Source organism: Mirounga angustirostris, unplaced genomic scaffold (genome assembly GCF_029215605.1).
Source record: "Mirounga angustirostris isolate CCGP_5_RB_7025 unplaced genomic scaffold, mMirAng1.0.hap1 SCAF_5, whole genome shotgun sequence".
In the NCBI taxonomy this organism is placed as follows: Eukaryota; Metazoa; Chordata; class Mammalia; order Carnivora; family Phocidae; genus Mirounga; species Mirounga angustirostris.
In genome coordinates, this window is record NW_026991713.1 from 17,587,367 (window position 1) to 17,600,913 (window position 13,547).

General features: G+C 40.9%; 1 protein-coding gene across 6 annotated transcripts in view; it reads right to left on the minus strand.

Moving 5' to 3' along the window:
- The window catches only part of TXNRD1 (thioredoxin reductase 1), a 120,269-nt gene that overhangs the window by 36,951 nt on the left and 69,771 nt on the right, over positions 1 to 13,547 (minus strand). For all 6 annotated transcript variants that reach the window (XM_064590697.1, XM_064590698.1, XM_045872702.3 and 3 more), the window contains 5 exons: positions 12,081 to 12,203; positions 10,297 to 10,369; positions 7,978 to 8,097; positions 540 to 682; positions 63 to 178 (listed from right to left, as the gene is read on the minus strand). In XM_064590697.1, the coding sequence (XP_064446767.1) occupies positions 63 to 178; positions 540 to 682; positions 7,978 to 8,097; positions 10,297 to 10,369; positions 12,081 to 12,167 (539 nt within the window). In that variant the 5' untranslated portion in view covers positions 12,168 to 12,203. The remainder of the gene's footprint in view (positions 1 to 62; positions 179 to 539; positions 683 to 7,977; positions 8,098 to 10,296; positions 10,370 to 12,080; positions 12,204 to 13,547) is intronic.

Consider the following 13,547-nt stretch of genomic DNA (forward strand, 5'->3'; position numbering starts at 1 on the left):
AAAAACCTGAAAAGCATAAATCTACAATTGGTTTCTCTTTTCTCCCTGCAACACTCCCTTACCTGCTAATGCAGTACTCTCTGTCACCAGGGATGTCCAAGTAACGTGGCCTCTCACCAGTAGCAATGAGAAATCTCTCTGCTGAATAAATTTTTTCTTTGCCTTTGTTATTTGTTGCCTACAAAGAAACCAATGTCAACTTTAAATAAGTTATTATTCATTAGATAGTTAACAAAGGCCATTCGCATTATCCCATTTGATCTTCATAAAAATTTGGTAATACATAAAGATGTGAAGGCTGAGTAGTTAACAGACTTGGTCAAAATCATGAATCTAGTAAGTGGCAGAGTCAAGAGTCAAATCCAGGGAACCTGGCCCCAAATCCAGTACACTCACACTACCACCCCACAAGAGAAAGCCCCATAAGATGTGACTGCAAAATTGCCAAACTGGACAGTCTGGGTCACCATGGCTTTTCCTTCTACTAAGATAATCACTTTCTCTTTTCCTCCCCTACCCCCAACCAATCACACAATTACCTTAATCCTATGAGGACCCACAAACTGCCCAAATGCATTCTCATAGGTGACCTTCTTCTCCCGCAGAGCTACCCGGTAGCCCCAGTTCAGAGAGCCAATGTGGTTCTGTACGGCTTCTGTCATTTTATTCCAGTCATGTTTAACTGCACAAGAAGAGAAGATGAATGTTTTTAGCTTTTCAACTGCCAGGCAAAAATCATTTCTCAGTAACTATTCACAAGGAATACAAAGAGCAGAGCTTTTAGTCTTAAAGAGCAGGGTCCTTCATTTTAAGCAAATAAACAACTTTTTCACGCTCAAATATTCTTTCCTTTTTAGAAGACTACCAGACAATTCATCATGCAAGGCTTTCTGACAATTCTTAAAACTAAAATAACTAGGCACAAACTTTTTTTCTTTTTTAGAAATGAACGGGAATTTTACTTTGATTGTAAATACTGATTGCTGGGATAATGAGGCGTGGGAAAGCCTAAGATCCTGTATTTTTAACAATCCCCAAGGGATCCTGATGTAGCCAAGTTTGGAGTTAGTGAGCTGGTAACAGAGTCTAGACCAGAGGCTGGTAAACAAAGGCCAACTAAGGCCCCACAGCCAAATGTAGCCCATCACCTTTTAAATAAAGTTTATATACCCATGATCACTTATTTACATATATCATCTAGGGCTTCTTTCGTGCCACAATGGCAGAGCTGAGTAGTTGTGACAGGGATCATTGGGCCTGTGAAGCCTAAAATATTTATTATCTAGCCTTGTATTACATTCAAAGTTTGCTGACTCTTGATCTAGACAGAGTATTTTAAGACTCTGTCTCACTGACTCCCAAATCCCCATCTCACCAAAGAGAGGAAGATTTTTTAATTCTATCATAAAATGTATGCTTTGGGGGGCACCTGGGTGGTTCAGTCAGTTAGGCATCCGACTCATGATTTCGGCAAAGGTCATGGTCTCAGGGTCATGAGATCGAGCCCTGGGTCGGGCCCCACACTCAGTGGGGAGTCTGCTCTGGATTCTCTCCCTCCCTCTCCCTCTGCTCCTCCCTGTGCACACACACTCTTTATCCTTCTCTAAAATAAATCTTTAAAAAAAAAACGAATCCTTTGAGCCAGGCACTAATATATTAAATTTCAATGGATAAAAATCAATCATTCATTCATTAATAACTTATCAATGACTAGAAAAAAAATAGGACGCAGATAAAATATACTCTCGTGATAGGACAAAGGCAGGTCCTAGGAAAGCTGTCGTTTGGAAAGAAGGAAAAGAGAATCAACATATACTGAAAGATCTGTCATGGAAATGAGAGGAGTCTGAATCTTAGATTCAGGATTAATAAGTTGCTTGGGCACACAGGAAGTGGTGAGCCAAGTCTAGCCACCCAACGGCCAGCCTCTAGAACTGAGAATGAGAACACAAAAATTGGTCTGTGGCCTCCCAGAGAACAGATCGTCGATATTCAATTCACAGAATCATAAAATGTTAGACTTTGAGAAATCAATGAAAACAGAGAGTGACTGCAGAAGCCACTGTGGTTGCAATGCTGAGAGGGTGGTGTGCTGGGGGGCGGGGCTGGGGAGCGCGGAAGGAGCCCTGCCAACCCACCCATTTGGCCTCCATCTAGCAAAAGAAGAGACAGGATTCACTCCTGCTTTCTTCCCCAAGAATGGAATACAATAGTGTAACTCACCCCCTTATGCCAATCATCTGGCTGTAACAATTCCCAACATTTTGCCAATCTCATTTCATATACCCGCTTTTTCACTAGAGTATTTAAGACTTTATTTTATTTGGGAGAGAGAGAGAGTGTGTGTGTGTGTGCACATGAGCGAGGGGAGGGGCAGAAAGAGAGGGAGAGGGAGAAGCAGACTCCCGGCTGAGCGCAGAGCCTGACATGGAGCTGGATCCCTGGACCCTGAGATCATGACCTGAGCCAGAGTCAGACGACTGAGCCACCCAGGTGCCCCTTTACTAGAATTATTTTAAGCAAATCCCAAACATTTTATTGGTGATGTGTTTGGCTGTTACAGTGATTTAGGAATGACCAAAGGCCAGTGATGTTAAATATCCTTTACTATAGTTTCTTACAATTAGGAGGTGTCCAGCCCAACATACCAATAATGCCCCCATGGAGAAATAATGAACTAGACCACAGGGAGGATTGATTCACTTCTGAAATTTCACAATTATAGAACTATTAAGTGGATCTCTGCTAATCCATCAGGAGATACTATATTCTAAATAAGACATAGTTGAGATTAAATAATAGCACCAAAAAATTCAATTATTTCAAAATTCAAGTTCGACAATTAGACCTACCCAGCCTTAATTCTGTTAAAGCCCTCCTTTGCAGCTATCAGGTCCCACCTGATTTTCAAATTCCTCAAACCCCTCTTTTCTACCAAAGTTCCTTCTTCATCCTCTGGTATAGAGGGCAGTCACCCCTGCCCCCAGTCTCTAGTGTGATTATGCTCGGGCAGAAGGAACTCTCAAAAATTCCAGCCTACCAGTTTGGGATTCAGCATCTGGGAACTCTAGCGGCTCCTATGGTCCTGATCTTGCATTTCATTCTGAGAATTAAGCTTCTGTCTTGTAAAATCCAAATTCCTACTTTATATACTACTGGTGGTAAATGGATCCTTGCTGGACTATGGATGGTAACATATCTGGAACCCTAGTTCTCTAGGGCTGTGCTGCCTTCTGATAATACCCCAAATCCACCACCTCCTTGAATTCCCAAACACCACCTGGATATTCCACATCCCCACTCAGCCCACCTGCTGATATAGTCCCAGCATTTCTCATAGGTCTCTAGATTCAGCCGGCTCAGTCTACCAGTTATAATCCAAAGCTAAGCTTCTACAATATAGATTCTAGCTGAGCAGGCAAGATGTACAATTCACCTGTGTGTGACAGTAATGCCCACCACAGCAGCTGGGTCTTAAAGCCAACTGTCTGTTGCTCCTGATCTGCCCCTCTCCTCCTACAAAAAGCCAGGCCACACTCTTAAATTTGACAAGAGTAATCAGACTAACTGAACTTGTGGTATCTTCAACATCTTCACTGCACCTACTTATTTGAACTTCAGAACACCTGAAGAGGTACAAATTACTTCCAGTATACACACAGGGAGATCAAGGATGGATGACCTCCCCAAGGCCACACACTAATTCAGTGGCAGCCCCAGATACACTACATATGAAACATCAGGTGTGTGCGGGAAGAACTAATCCTATAACTCCCCAATGATCTTGCTTTCTTTGTAATGATAAAGGGATCGTAAAACTTCTCAAATAAAGGGCAGATCACAGCTGAGTCCTAGATGTGTCACTCCCCCAGTCACAGATTCAGCTCTGCTGCCTGGTCCAGCTCCCTCTCCTCCTTCCACGCCTAGAGCTATCTACAGTGTCAGAGAAGACAACCTTCCCAGAACACTGGAGCACTGTTACACTGTTATTTGCTCAAGGACATGAGATTAGATGTGTTTCTATTTAAAAAATGCAAAATAAGCTTTCATGCTTTATCTGTGGGAACAGGATCAACAGCCCCTAGGGGTTTCTCATTTGAAAAATACATTGCCAAGTTTCTTTCTCGCTCTAAGACCTAATGACAAAGTAACAGCTGCCTAAATCCACTGTACTCCTCACTACAACCATTTTAAAAGGAGGGAGTGGTGACTTCTCCCTCAGTGGTGGGTCCTGATAGGCACGGCAGACCTGGGTCTCTGCTAGGCCACAGCTAGCTTCAGAAGTCCCAAGGCTCAATGAGAAGAACAGAAGATAACACAGTAAACAAACCACGAGGTTTCCATTTAGGAAGAGTGAAGGGATTTAAATACAGGGCACAACTCTCATCAAAGCCTTTGGGATTGTTGCTGCCAGCATATACAAGAAGAGGAAGGTATAAAAATAGAAAATTATATATTTCTAACATTAAAACCTGGAAAGAGGGAAGAAGCACAAGAGTAAAACTGTTAATTTAGTTGAATAAATAATTTCTTTCAAGACAGACTTTGATTTAGTCCAAGTCTTAAAATCCCATTAAAATTCAGGGAGCTGGGGCGCCTGGGTGGCTCAGTCGTTGAGCGTCTGCCTTCGGCTTAGGTCATGATCCCAGGGTCCTGGGATTGAGCCCCTCATTGGGCTCCCTGCTCCACGGGAAGCCTGCTTCTCCCTCTCCCTCTCCCCCTGCTGTGTTCCCTCTCTCGCTGTGTCTCTCTCTGTCAAATAGTTGAATAAAATCTTTAAATAAATAAACAGATAGATATATAAAATTCAGGGAGCTTTTACTGGTTTTAATGTATAGATCTGGACTATGCCAGTGGTGGTTCTTTATTACCTCAGCGGCTATACATTTATTAGTTGTTATATAATTTAGAAATAAATTCAACATAAATAAGCGTAGCTAGTGTTTATTGTTACCTGACAGCTACAGAGATATTCTTCTGCTGGAAAGATCTGTCAATTCGCCAAATTCTATTTCACCACCCACTTGATTACTAAATTTATTAGAATTATACTTAGTTGGCCCTGTTAATAAAATTTCACATTCAGCAGAGGCCTGTACTTAACCCTTTTTAAGATTCTAAAGACCCACTATATATACTTCTACATTTCTAACTAAATTAAGCAATTCTGGGGGCGCCTGGGTGGCTCAGTTGCTAAGCGTCTGCCTTTGGCTCAGGTCATGATCCCAGGGTCCTGGGATCGAGCCCCGCATTGGGCTCCCTGCTCAGCGGAAAGCCTGCTTCTCCCTCTCCCACTCCCCCTGCTCGTGTTCCCTCTGTCGCTGTCTCTCTCTGTCAAAGAAATAAAAAAAAATCTTTAAAAAAAAAAAAATTAATTAAGCAGTTCTGTTCCCGTGACTTCATTTTTCATAAGAGTGGATAACTTAAAGCTAACATCAATTAGTACAACATTCCAATTTGAGTACTAGATCCCTATATGAATAAATAAAAGTTGCGTGACTGAGTTATATAGCTCCCGGCACTGTGATTTACCTAGATTTAAGAGACAGACCCATTAGGTATAGATGAGAGTATATGGAAACTATAAAGCTGCATAAATCAAAATTTGCTTGGAACAACTTTACTTTTTCCAATGAATTCTAGACTTTTTCAGGTGAATATTCTTGTTACATGTCCTCTTTTTTTTTTTTTTTTTAAGATTTTATTTATTTATTTGACAGAGAGAGACACAGCGAGAGAGGGAACACCAGCAGGGGGAGTGGGAGAGGGAGAAGCAGGCTTCCCGCTGAGCAGGGAGCCCGATGCGGGGCTCGATCCCAGGACCCCGGGATCATGACCTGAGCCGAAGGCAGTCGCTTAACCAACTGAGCCACCCAGGCGCCCCGTTACATGTCCTCTTTAAGAGGGAACTAACTTGGTTCAAACATACGAACTTCCTGTATCTGTAAATGTTTTTCTACACCCCATTAAACAAAGAACCAAGTGCTTGGCAGAGTCTACTCCAATTTATTGAAACTGTGAATGGAAGAATTAAAAGCAGCAAGTCCAGAGGAAGAGACAAAAACAATGTGATGCATAGCAGCTATCTGAACTAGTGCGGTACTTAATCCTCATGACATGCAGTGAATGGCAAAGTCAGAAATTGTGCCGGGCCTCACCATTACAATAACCTACATTTTAATGTGTCAGGAGGGCTAGGGTGAAGGAAGTTCTTAACCCAAGGGACCCAGAATACCAGCAAACACTGTGTGCCCACTTAACTCACGTTACCAATTTTACCTCTGGGCTCCCGGGGTACATGGTCTGCACATCAATGATATTAGTGCATCAGTGATTAGCGGAATCTGTGTACCTATACAATTTGTGTTACTCATCTCTGTATTTCCCCAGCACAGACTCAACTGCAAATAGTGGGCACTCAACAGCAATATTCTATAACTTTATTAGTAGAATTTCTAAAATGTCTACTAAGAAGTCTATTAAATTAACTCTTGTTAACCAGGTACATTAAAAGCAGGCTTCCAGAAAGGGAAAGAGTGTATGAATGGCAGACTCAGTGAGGAGACTTTCAAACACAGAAGTAAACAATAACTTGGGGAGGGGGGCAGAGGTGGGCCTAGAGGCAGACTATCGGTAGATTATGTGTTAAATTCATATTCCATAGGTCAAAAGGGTCACCTCGACTGCCCTTTCTGTTGGCAAGAGAAAAGGATATGAGGCATGGCACCTCAGAAATAAATAAGGAAACTCTTAGTACCAGCCTCAGGCCCCAAAGGTCATGGACAGAGAATAGCTTTGTAAGGATCTGAGGAAAGAGAGATGACCCCAGCATAAAAACACTTTTAAAGTAACTGATTTTCTAAGACTCCAGACTTAGGGAAAAAAGTACTGTTGATTTCAAACAGGAAGTGAAAGCATCAAACAGAGGAAGCAGGACTAATTTGAGTAGGGGCAAAATGTTTCAAAGCATGTATTTATTATGCCTCATTTTAATATTTAATAAACTATTAATTAAAACTCAGAAAAAGCTACAAAATAAATTACCCTGGCAAATGCCCCATACCCTGTAGATCTCAAAACTAGTACCAGGGAGCATCTGGGTAGCTCAGTTGGTTGAGCACCTGCCTTCGGCTCAGGTCATGATCTCCAGGTCCTGGGACAGAGCCCCACGTTGGGCTCCCAGCTCAGTGGGGAGCCTGCTTCTCCCTCTCCCTCTGCCTCTCTCCCTGCTTGTGCTCTCTCTCTCTCAAAGGAATAAATAAAATCTTTAAGAACAACAACAAAAATATCATAGAAGGCTGGAGTTTCCCTCTTCAAGGACATGGTAACCTATGTCGTTAATTAACTATGCAGCCGGGCCAACCTCATTTTTTTCTTCTACCAGATAATGTAATCTACTTTCCAAAGGCAGCAGTTTCTCTTCAACTTTCCAAGGGTTGCTAGGGTACTCTAGATATTTTACCCAACAAAGACTAACCATCTCTTTCTCAACAAATAAGCAGTCCCCCCACCCCCAAAATAGCAGCTCATGAAACATTTCTTTGGAGAGAGAAAAATGAAACAGCTTCAAAGAAGAGCAAATGTAACTTACACTCTTTATGAAACTCTCTATATAAGAATATATTTGAAGGGCATCTGGCTGGCTAGTCGGTACAGTGTGCGACTCTTGATCTTGGGGTCATGAGTTCAAGCCCCACACTGGGCACAAAGATTACTTAAAAATAATAATCATAATAAAGAACTTATCTAAAAAATTCTGGTTTTCTACTATAGAAAGGCACTCCAAGTACAGTATCTGTTCTTACCACAACAGCTATGCAGCTATCTGACACAGAATAACTACAGGAATTTTATACATAACTGTCAACAGTAAAAACCCCCAGGTCAATTTCTAGTCCCATAAAAATGGATGCTTTGCAAGCTCATAGCCCAAACCCTTCAAAAGCACAAACGGAAGAGTGGCGTCTCCTGCCATACCCATCTCCTCGGTGTTCCAACCATAGTTGCGAGAGTCTTGTAGGGCTTGTCCTAACAAAGCCGCTTGGTGCATCAGTTTTTTAGGTATGCAACCCACATTCACACATGTTCCTCCAAGACCTGCAACAACATTGAGAGATCAGTTTACATCCAGCTTCACAATCCTTTAAAGAAAACAGTCAATAATTATTACTATGCTACGGAAGATCATAATCTACTTGCTTAATGTAGCCAATACTGTTTTTACAAGTTTATTCTAAGACTCGTGGCATTTCTAAGCTCAGAGAGCCTTATGTATCGAACAGTGACACATCCTAAAATAGAAGAAAAATGAGATTACCACAATTTCCACACACTGCAAAGATTCAAAATTAACTGCTGATAAGATAAGATGAAATTTTACTTTGTGTACAATCCTACACTCGCCACCACATCTATGAAAAGAACTAAATGGTAACAGGGTTGTTAAGCTGGCCACGGTTGGACTGTAATGGAGCTAGAACTACATATAAAATCTGGTGTATATGAGCTTTTTTTTTTTTTTTTTTTTTAAAGAAGGTGGTCGGGACAACTGGGTGGCTCAGTCAGTTAAGCATCTGCCTTCGTTAGGCTCAGGTCATGATCTCAGGGTGCTGGGATCGAGTCCCACATCGGGCTCCCTGCTCAGCAGGGAGCCTGCTTCTCCCTCTGCCTGCCGCTCCCCCTGCTCGTGCTCGCTCTCTCTCCCTCTCTCTCTCTCTCTGACAAATAAATTAAAAATCTTAAAAAAAAAAAAAAGGTGGTCTACAGCTTTTGTGGATTCTCACAAAAGGATTCATGACCAAAACAAACAAACAAAAGGTTTAGCATATCTGAGCTTAAAGAACATGGTGACAGACTGTCTCCATTAAAACAAAATGTAGGCAAGCAGGGAGGGAGACAAAATGGCGTAAGAGTGCGGGACTGCAGTGGACTTCACGTAAGCCCTCTGAAGAGAATGCTTCCAAACTGCGACTATGGAGTGTAAGCTCCATAGGCCAGAGCGGCTATGCCCAGCACAAGAATAGTGACTGACACGTAATAAATATATGCTGAATGGATCAATTAGAAACTCAGACACTGGGCACCTGGGTGGCTCAGTTGGTTAAGCGACTGCCTTCGGCTCAGGTCGTGATCCTGGAGTCCCGGGATCGAGTCCCGCATCAGGCTCCCTGCTCGGCAGGGGGGTCTGCTTCTCCCTCTGACCCTCTTCCCTCTCGTGCTCTCTGTCTCTTATTCTCTCTCTCTCAAATAAATAAATAAAATCTTTAAAAAAAAAGAAACTCAGACACTTTCTTATCCAGAGTTCCTGCTTCTTGCTTCCTAATTAGAGCAGCTTAGTTATATTGGTAAGATTTACATATCACATCAATCCCCTTCTCAAAGACCTCTTACTATGCTTTAGTTAGATCCAATTCCTCATCTTGACCTACCAGGCCCTGTACAGCCTGACACCTGCCTTCCTCTCCATTCTTAGCCCCAGCTCATACCACCCTTGCTACAACCATGAAGGACTCCTACCTGCCTCAGGGCCTTTGTATGTTCTATTCTGTGAGAGAAACTGAGAAAAGTCCCCTGGAAGGTTCTTCCTCAGCTTTTGGCATAGTTGGTTCATTCTTATTCTTTTGGCCTCATCTAAAGGCCACCTCTTCAGAGGCCTTCTCTGATAATCTTCTCAAAGTTAAACTCTTTCCTCTACCCAGTTCCTCTCTATTCTACCATATAATTTTTTTTAGTACCACTTACCATAATTCATAAAGTTCTTGCTTATCTTTTGTCTCCCCACTAGCACGTAAACTCCGCAAGGGCAGGAACTTCATGTCTACCGAGTCCCCTGCTATATTCTCCAATGCCCTTGCTCATAATAAGTGATAATTTAATTAATATTTGTGGAATAAATGAATAAGGAACATTTAATTCACCAAGACTCAGAAGCAGCACGGGCTATTCATTAAGATACCTAATTCCAGTTTTTGCTGAATGTAGGAACTGGTTTTAAAACAGAAATCCACAGATAAGTGTTTAAACTTTCAGTTATTAAGCCCCTAAATTTAAAAGATTACCAAATATGTAGCTTTAAATCATCATAACAGCTGTGGATAAGGTTTTGCATTATCTTGACTCTGCCAAAAAACCCTAAATTTTCAACTTTTAACTGGAGTCCATTTTAACAGCCCAAGTGAAAAAGGTAGATTTTTTTTTAATTTTTAAATTTTTAACTGGGTTTTAGGAGCCATTTAAGCCAATGCCAGGGAAAAACCTGCTCTTACAAATTCACTTCTAAAATACTTTAAAGCTTACCCCATCTAGTTCCATGAGGGGTTGGAGTGACAAAATCCAGGACCATTATCTTCTTGTCATATCTGGCTGCCTCCTGGAAAATAAAAATATTAAAATCAATTGGAGGGCGCCTGGGTGGCTCCGTTGGTTAAGCGACTGCCTTCGGCTCAGGTCATGATCCTGGAGTTCCGGGATCGAGTCCCGCATCGGGCTCCCTGCTCGGCGGGGAGTCTGCTTCTCCCTCTGACCCTCCCCCCTCTCATGTACTCACTCTCTCTCATTCTCTCTCTCTCAAATAAATAAATAAATAAATCTTAAAAAAAAATTAAAAAAAATAAAATCAATTGGAAAGGTAAACATGACAGACTAGAAACGGGCTTTTAAAACTCCAAGCTCTTCTTATTAAGCTGTAGTGCCTAAGGCATAACCAGTTATTATTGCCTTGAAATTTCAAATACAAGATGATTAGCATGACTCCAAGATAAAAATTAAGCAATATTCAGATAGTCATAAGGGCAGTTTTAAAGAATATGCAGAGTACAGTTATAAAATCGTCAGCTGAAAACATCAGAATCCTCTTTTTTTTAACACTAGAATCCTCTTACAAAATTCCACTCACACAATAATATATTAAGCAATAATCTGAAAAACCTGTGGTCATTTCTAAGCAAAAAGGTGAGTATCCAATAAAAAAGATTTATGACTGTCTATAACTCTTAATTCAATCTGTAGCCTATATACGTATTTTTTTAAAGTACTTTTAAGTTTTATCTAATTCAGTATCTAGGTAGATATTGGAAACATTTTTCTTCTAAAATTGTCAGATTTCTTAAAATTTCATGTGAAGAGCCAATAAAAAAGTTGATGATATCTATAAGGTTTCCAAGTCGATTTTAGGGGAGTGATGACAACAGTGAGAAGTTCATTTTGCAGAGTACCCTTTATCCTTCTCAGAGAATAAGCTTTGTGTATTGGCAACTAGACCTCCAGGTTATTTGAAAGGACTGAGTCTACATATCCTTTAAAACCAGGAGAACTAGAGTAAAATATATCTAGTATTACTCCTGTATCATTTACAGCAAAGTATTGCTTGATGCCAGACACTGGCCTACTCCTCATTTGGGCTGCTTCATTTGAATCTACCTTTACTGATCCACAAGCTACACCTTAGGGGAGTATAACCATCTCATCTTTTAAAAGTACCTGTTGGGGAAGGATGACAGGCCACAGGCCTCTCACACATGGAAAATGTATCTCAATTTAGGGCCAGAAGCCTCACTCCTTAACCTCCCTTATATATACATCCTCTACCGCCATTACCCCCAGGCTGGAGTTAGTGGTTATTCTCGTAGTTCAGTTCATATACAAAGGAGGAAAGCATTTTTAATGATTAAGTTTAAGAAATCCAATTGCTCTCCATTTTTCTATTGGGGAAGAGGACTTGTGAATAGGGATATCATCAAAGTGAAAACCTCATATTAATATTTATAAAGAATAAGATATTTAATTTCAAACCATTTCTATACACCTTTATTATCTTTGAAAAACCAGCCAAACTTAATATGAATCAAAATGTGTCCCAAAATATTAGGCCTGGTACTGTTATACAGAAGTACTTTCATCAAGAAGATACAGTTCAACTTGGAAAAATGATTTATAAAATAGTTCCTTTATAAACATGTCCTGCCCAAGTTAATGTGCAAAATGCCACAAGAGTGGCTCAAACAAATTCCAGGGAGAACCAGAAGTCTGCCAGGAATGTGACTATTCTAGCCATCATCCAGATAACACACAGGGAGCCTTGCCTTGGCGGCTGCCAGTCCTCCTGAGCCCCCTCCGATGATGATGAGGTCATAGTCGTAGGCCTCAGGGAGATCCTCAGAGCCATTCATTTTTAGTAGCTTTTGAAGTCTGCCCTCCTGATAAGCCTAAAGAAAAACAATGGAAGGGGAAATAACGTCACTTAAAAACATCAGTGTCTGAAGTTTTGTGAGAAAACCTTTCTTTAAAGAAAAGCAAAAGGAATTTTCAAAGGATCTGCTTTTGTTAGGACTGTCCGAATTCCTTTTCACGTGATGGAGAGCTAATGCTGAGATGTTCCTGCAGACTTCTACATACATTAGGGCGTGACATTCCAACAAGATCAACCTAGTCCTAAATCAAGTATCATCATCAGTCCTTTTTCCCTAGAATTATTACACCAAGATTCAAAGTAGGTTTTTAAAACACTTGTATGTTTTAATAAAACTATCAATTCCAGGGATGCCTGGGTAGCTCAGTCGGTTAAGCATCTGCCTTTGGCTCAGGTCATGATCCCAGGGTCCTCTGCTGTGCACTCAGCTTGTGCTCTCTCTCTCTCTGACAAATAAATACATGAAATCTTAAAAAAAAAAAAAACCAACTATCAATACGAGTCGGCAGCATCTTTATTTTCTATTGTCAAAGGTACCACAATGAGGGCGCCTGGGTGGCTCAGTCAGTTAAGCATCTGCCTTGGGCTCAGGTCATGATCCCAGGGTCCTAGGATGGAGCCCCACGTCAGGCTCCCTGCTCCGCGGGAAGCCACTTTCTCCCTCTCCCACTCCCCCTGCTTGTGTTCCCTCTCTCGCTGTGTCTCAGTCTCTATCAAATAGATTAAAAAAAAAAAAAAAAATCTTAAAAAAAAAAAAAGGTACCACAATGAGCAGGCTAAGGTCTCCCATTAAGACAGGGGCCTGGTAAATAGCAACTCAAACAGATTAGCCAAATAAGACTTTTCTACATTGCTTAGGTAAAAATTCAGAACAAAATCATGAATTGACATTTCCCTGCATGAGAAGTGTAAAAGTCCCTGATTTTCCAAGGCATTTTAAATAAGCAAAGAAAAAAAGGAAGATGGAGCAGGCTAAATAAATAAACATGACTCTGTAAAGCTTACTTCTTTAAGAACACATTTTATTTTTTTATGATATATATATTTTTAGTTTTTTAAGTAATCTCTCCATCCAACCTGGGGCTCAAACTCATGACCCCAAGATGCTCTACTGACTGAGCCAGCCAGGCACCCCTCAAGCTTACTTCTTTCATCTACCCATGCACGAGGCCTCCTGTAAGTTATTTAGGATTTAGTTTCCATGTTCTTGACACATAACAAGTTTTATGATATGAATATTATAGACTTTTAATTTTAAAAACCATTTCATCCCACTAGCTTTTATACCCATTTCATATTAGCTTGGAAGACTGTTTTGGTGATGTATTTAATATTAACTTTTATTAAAACAAAAATCTGT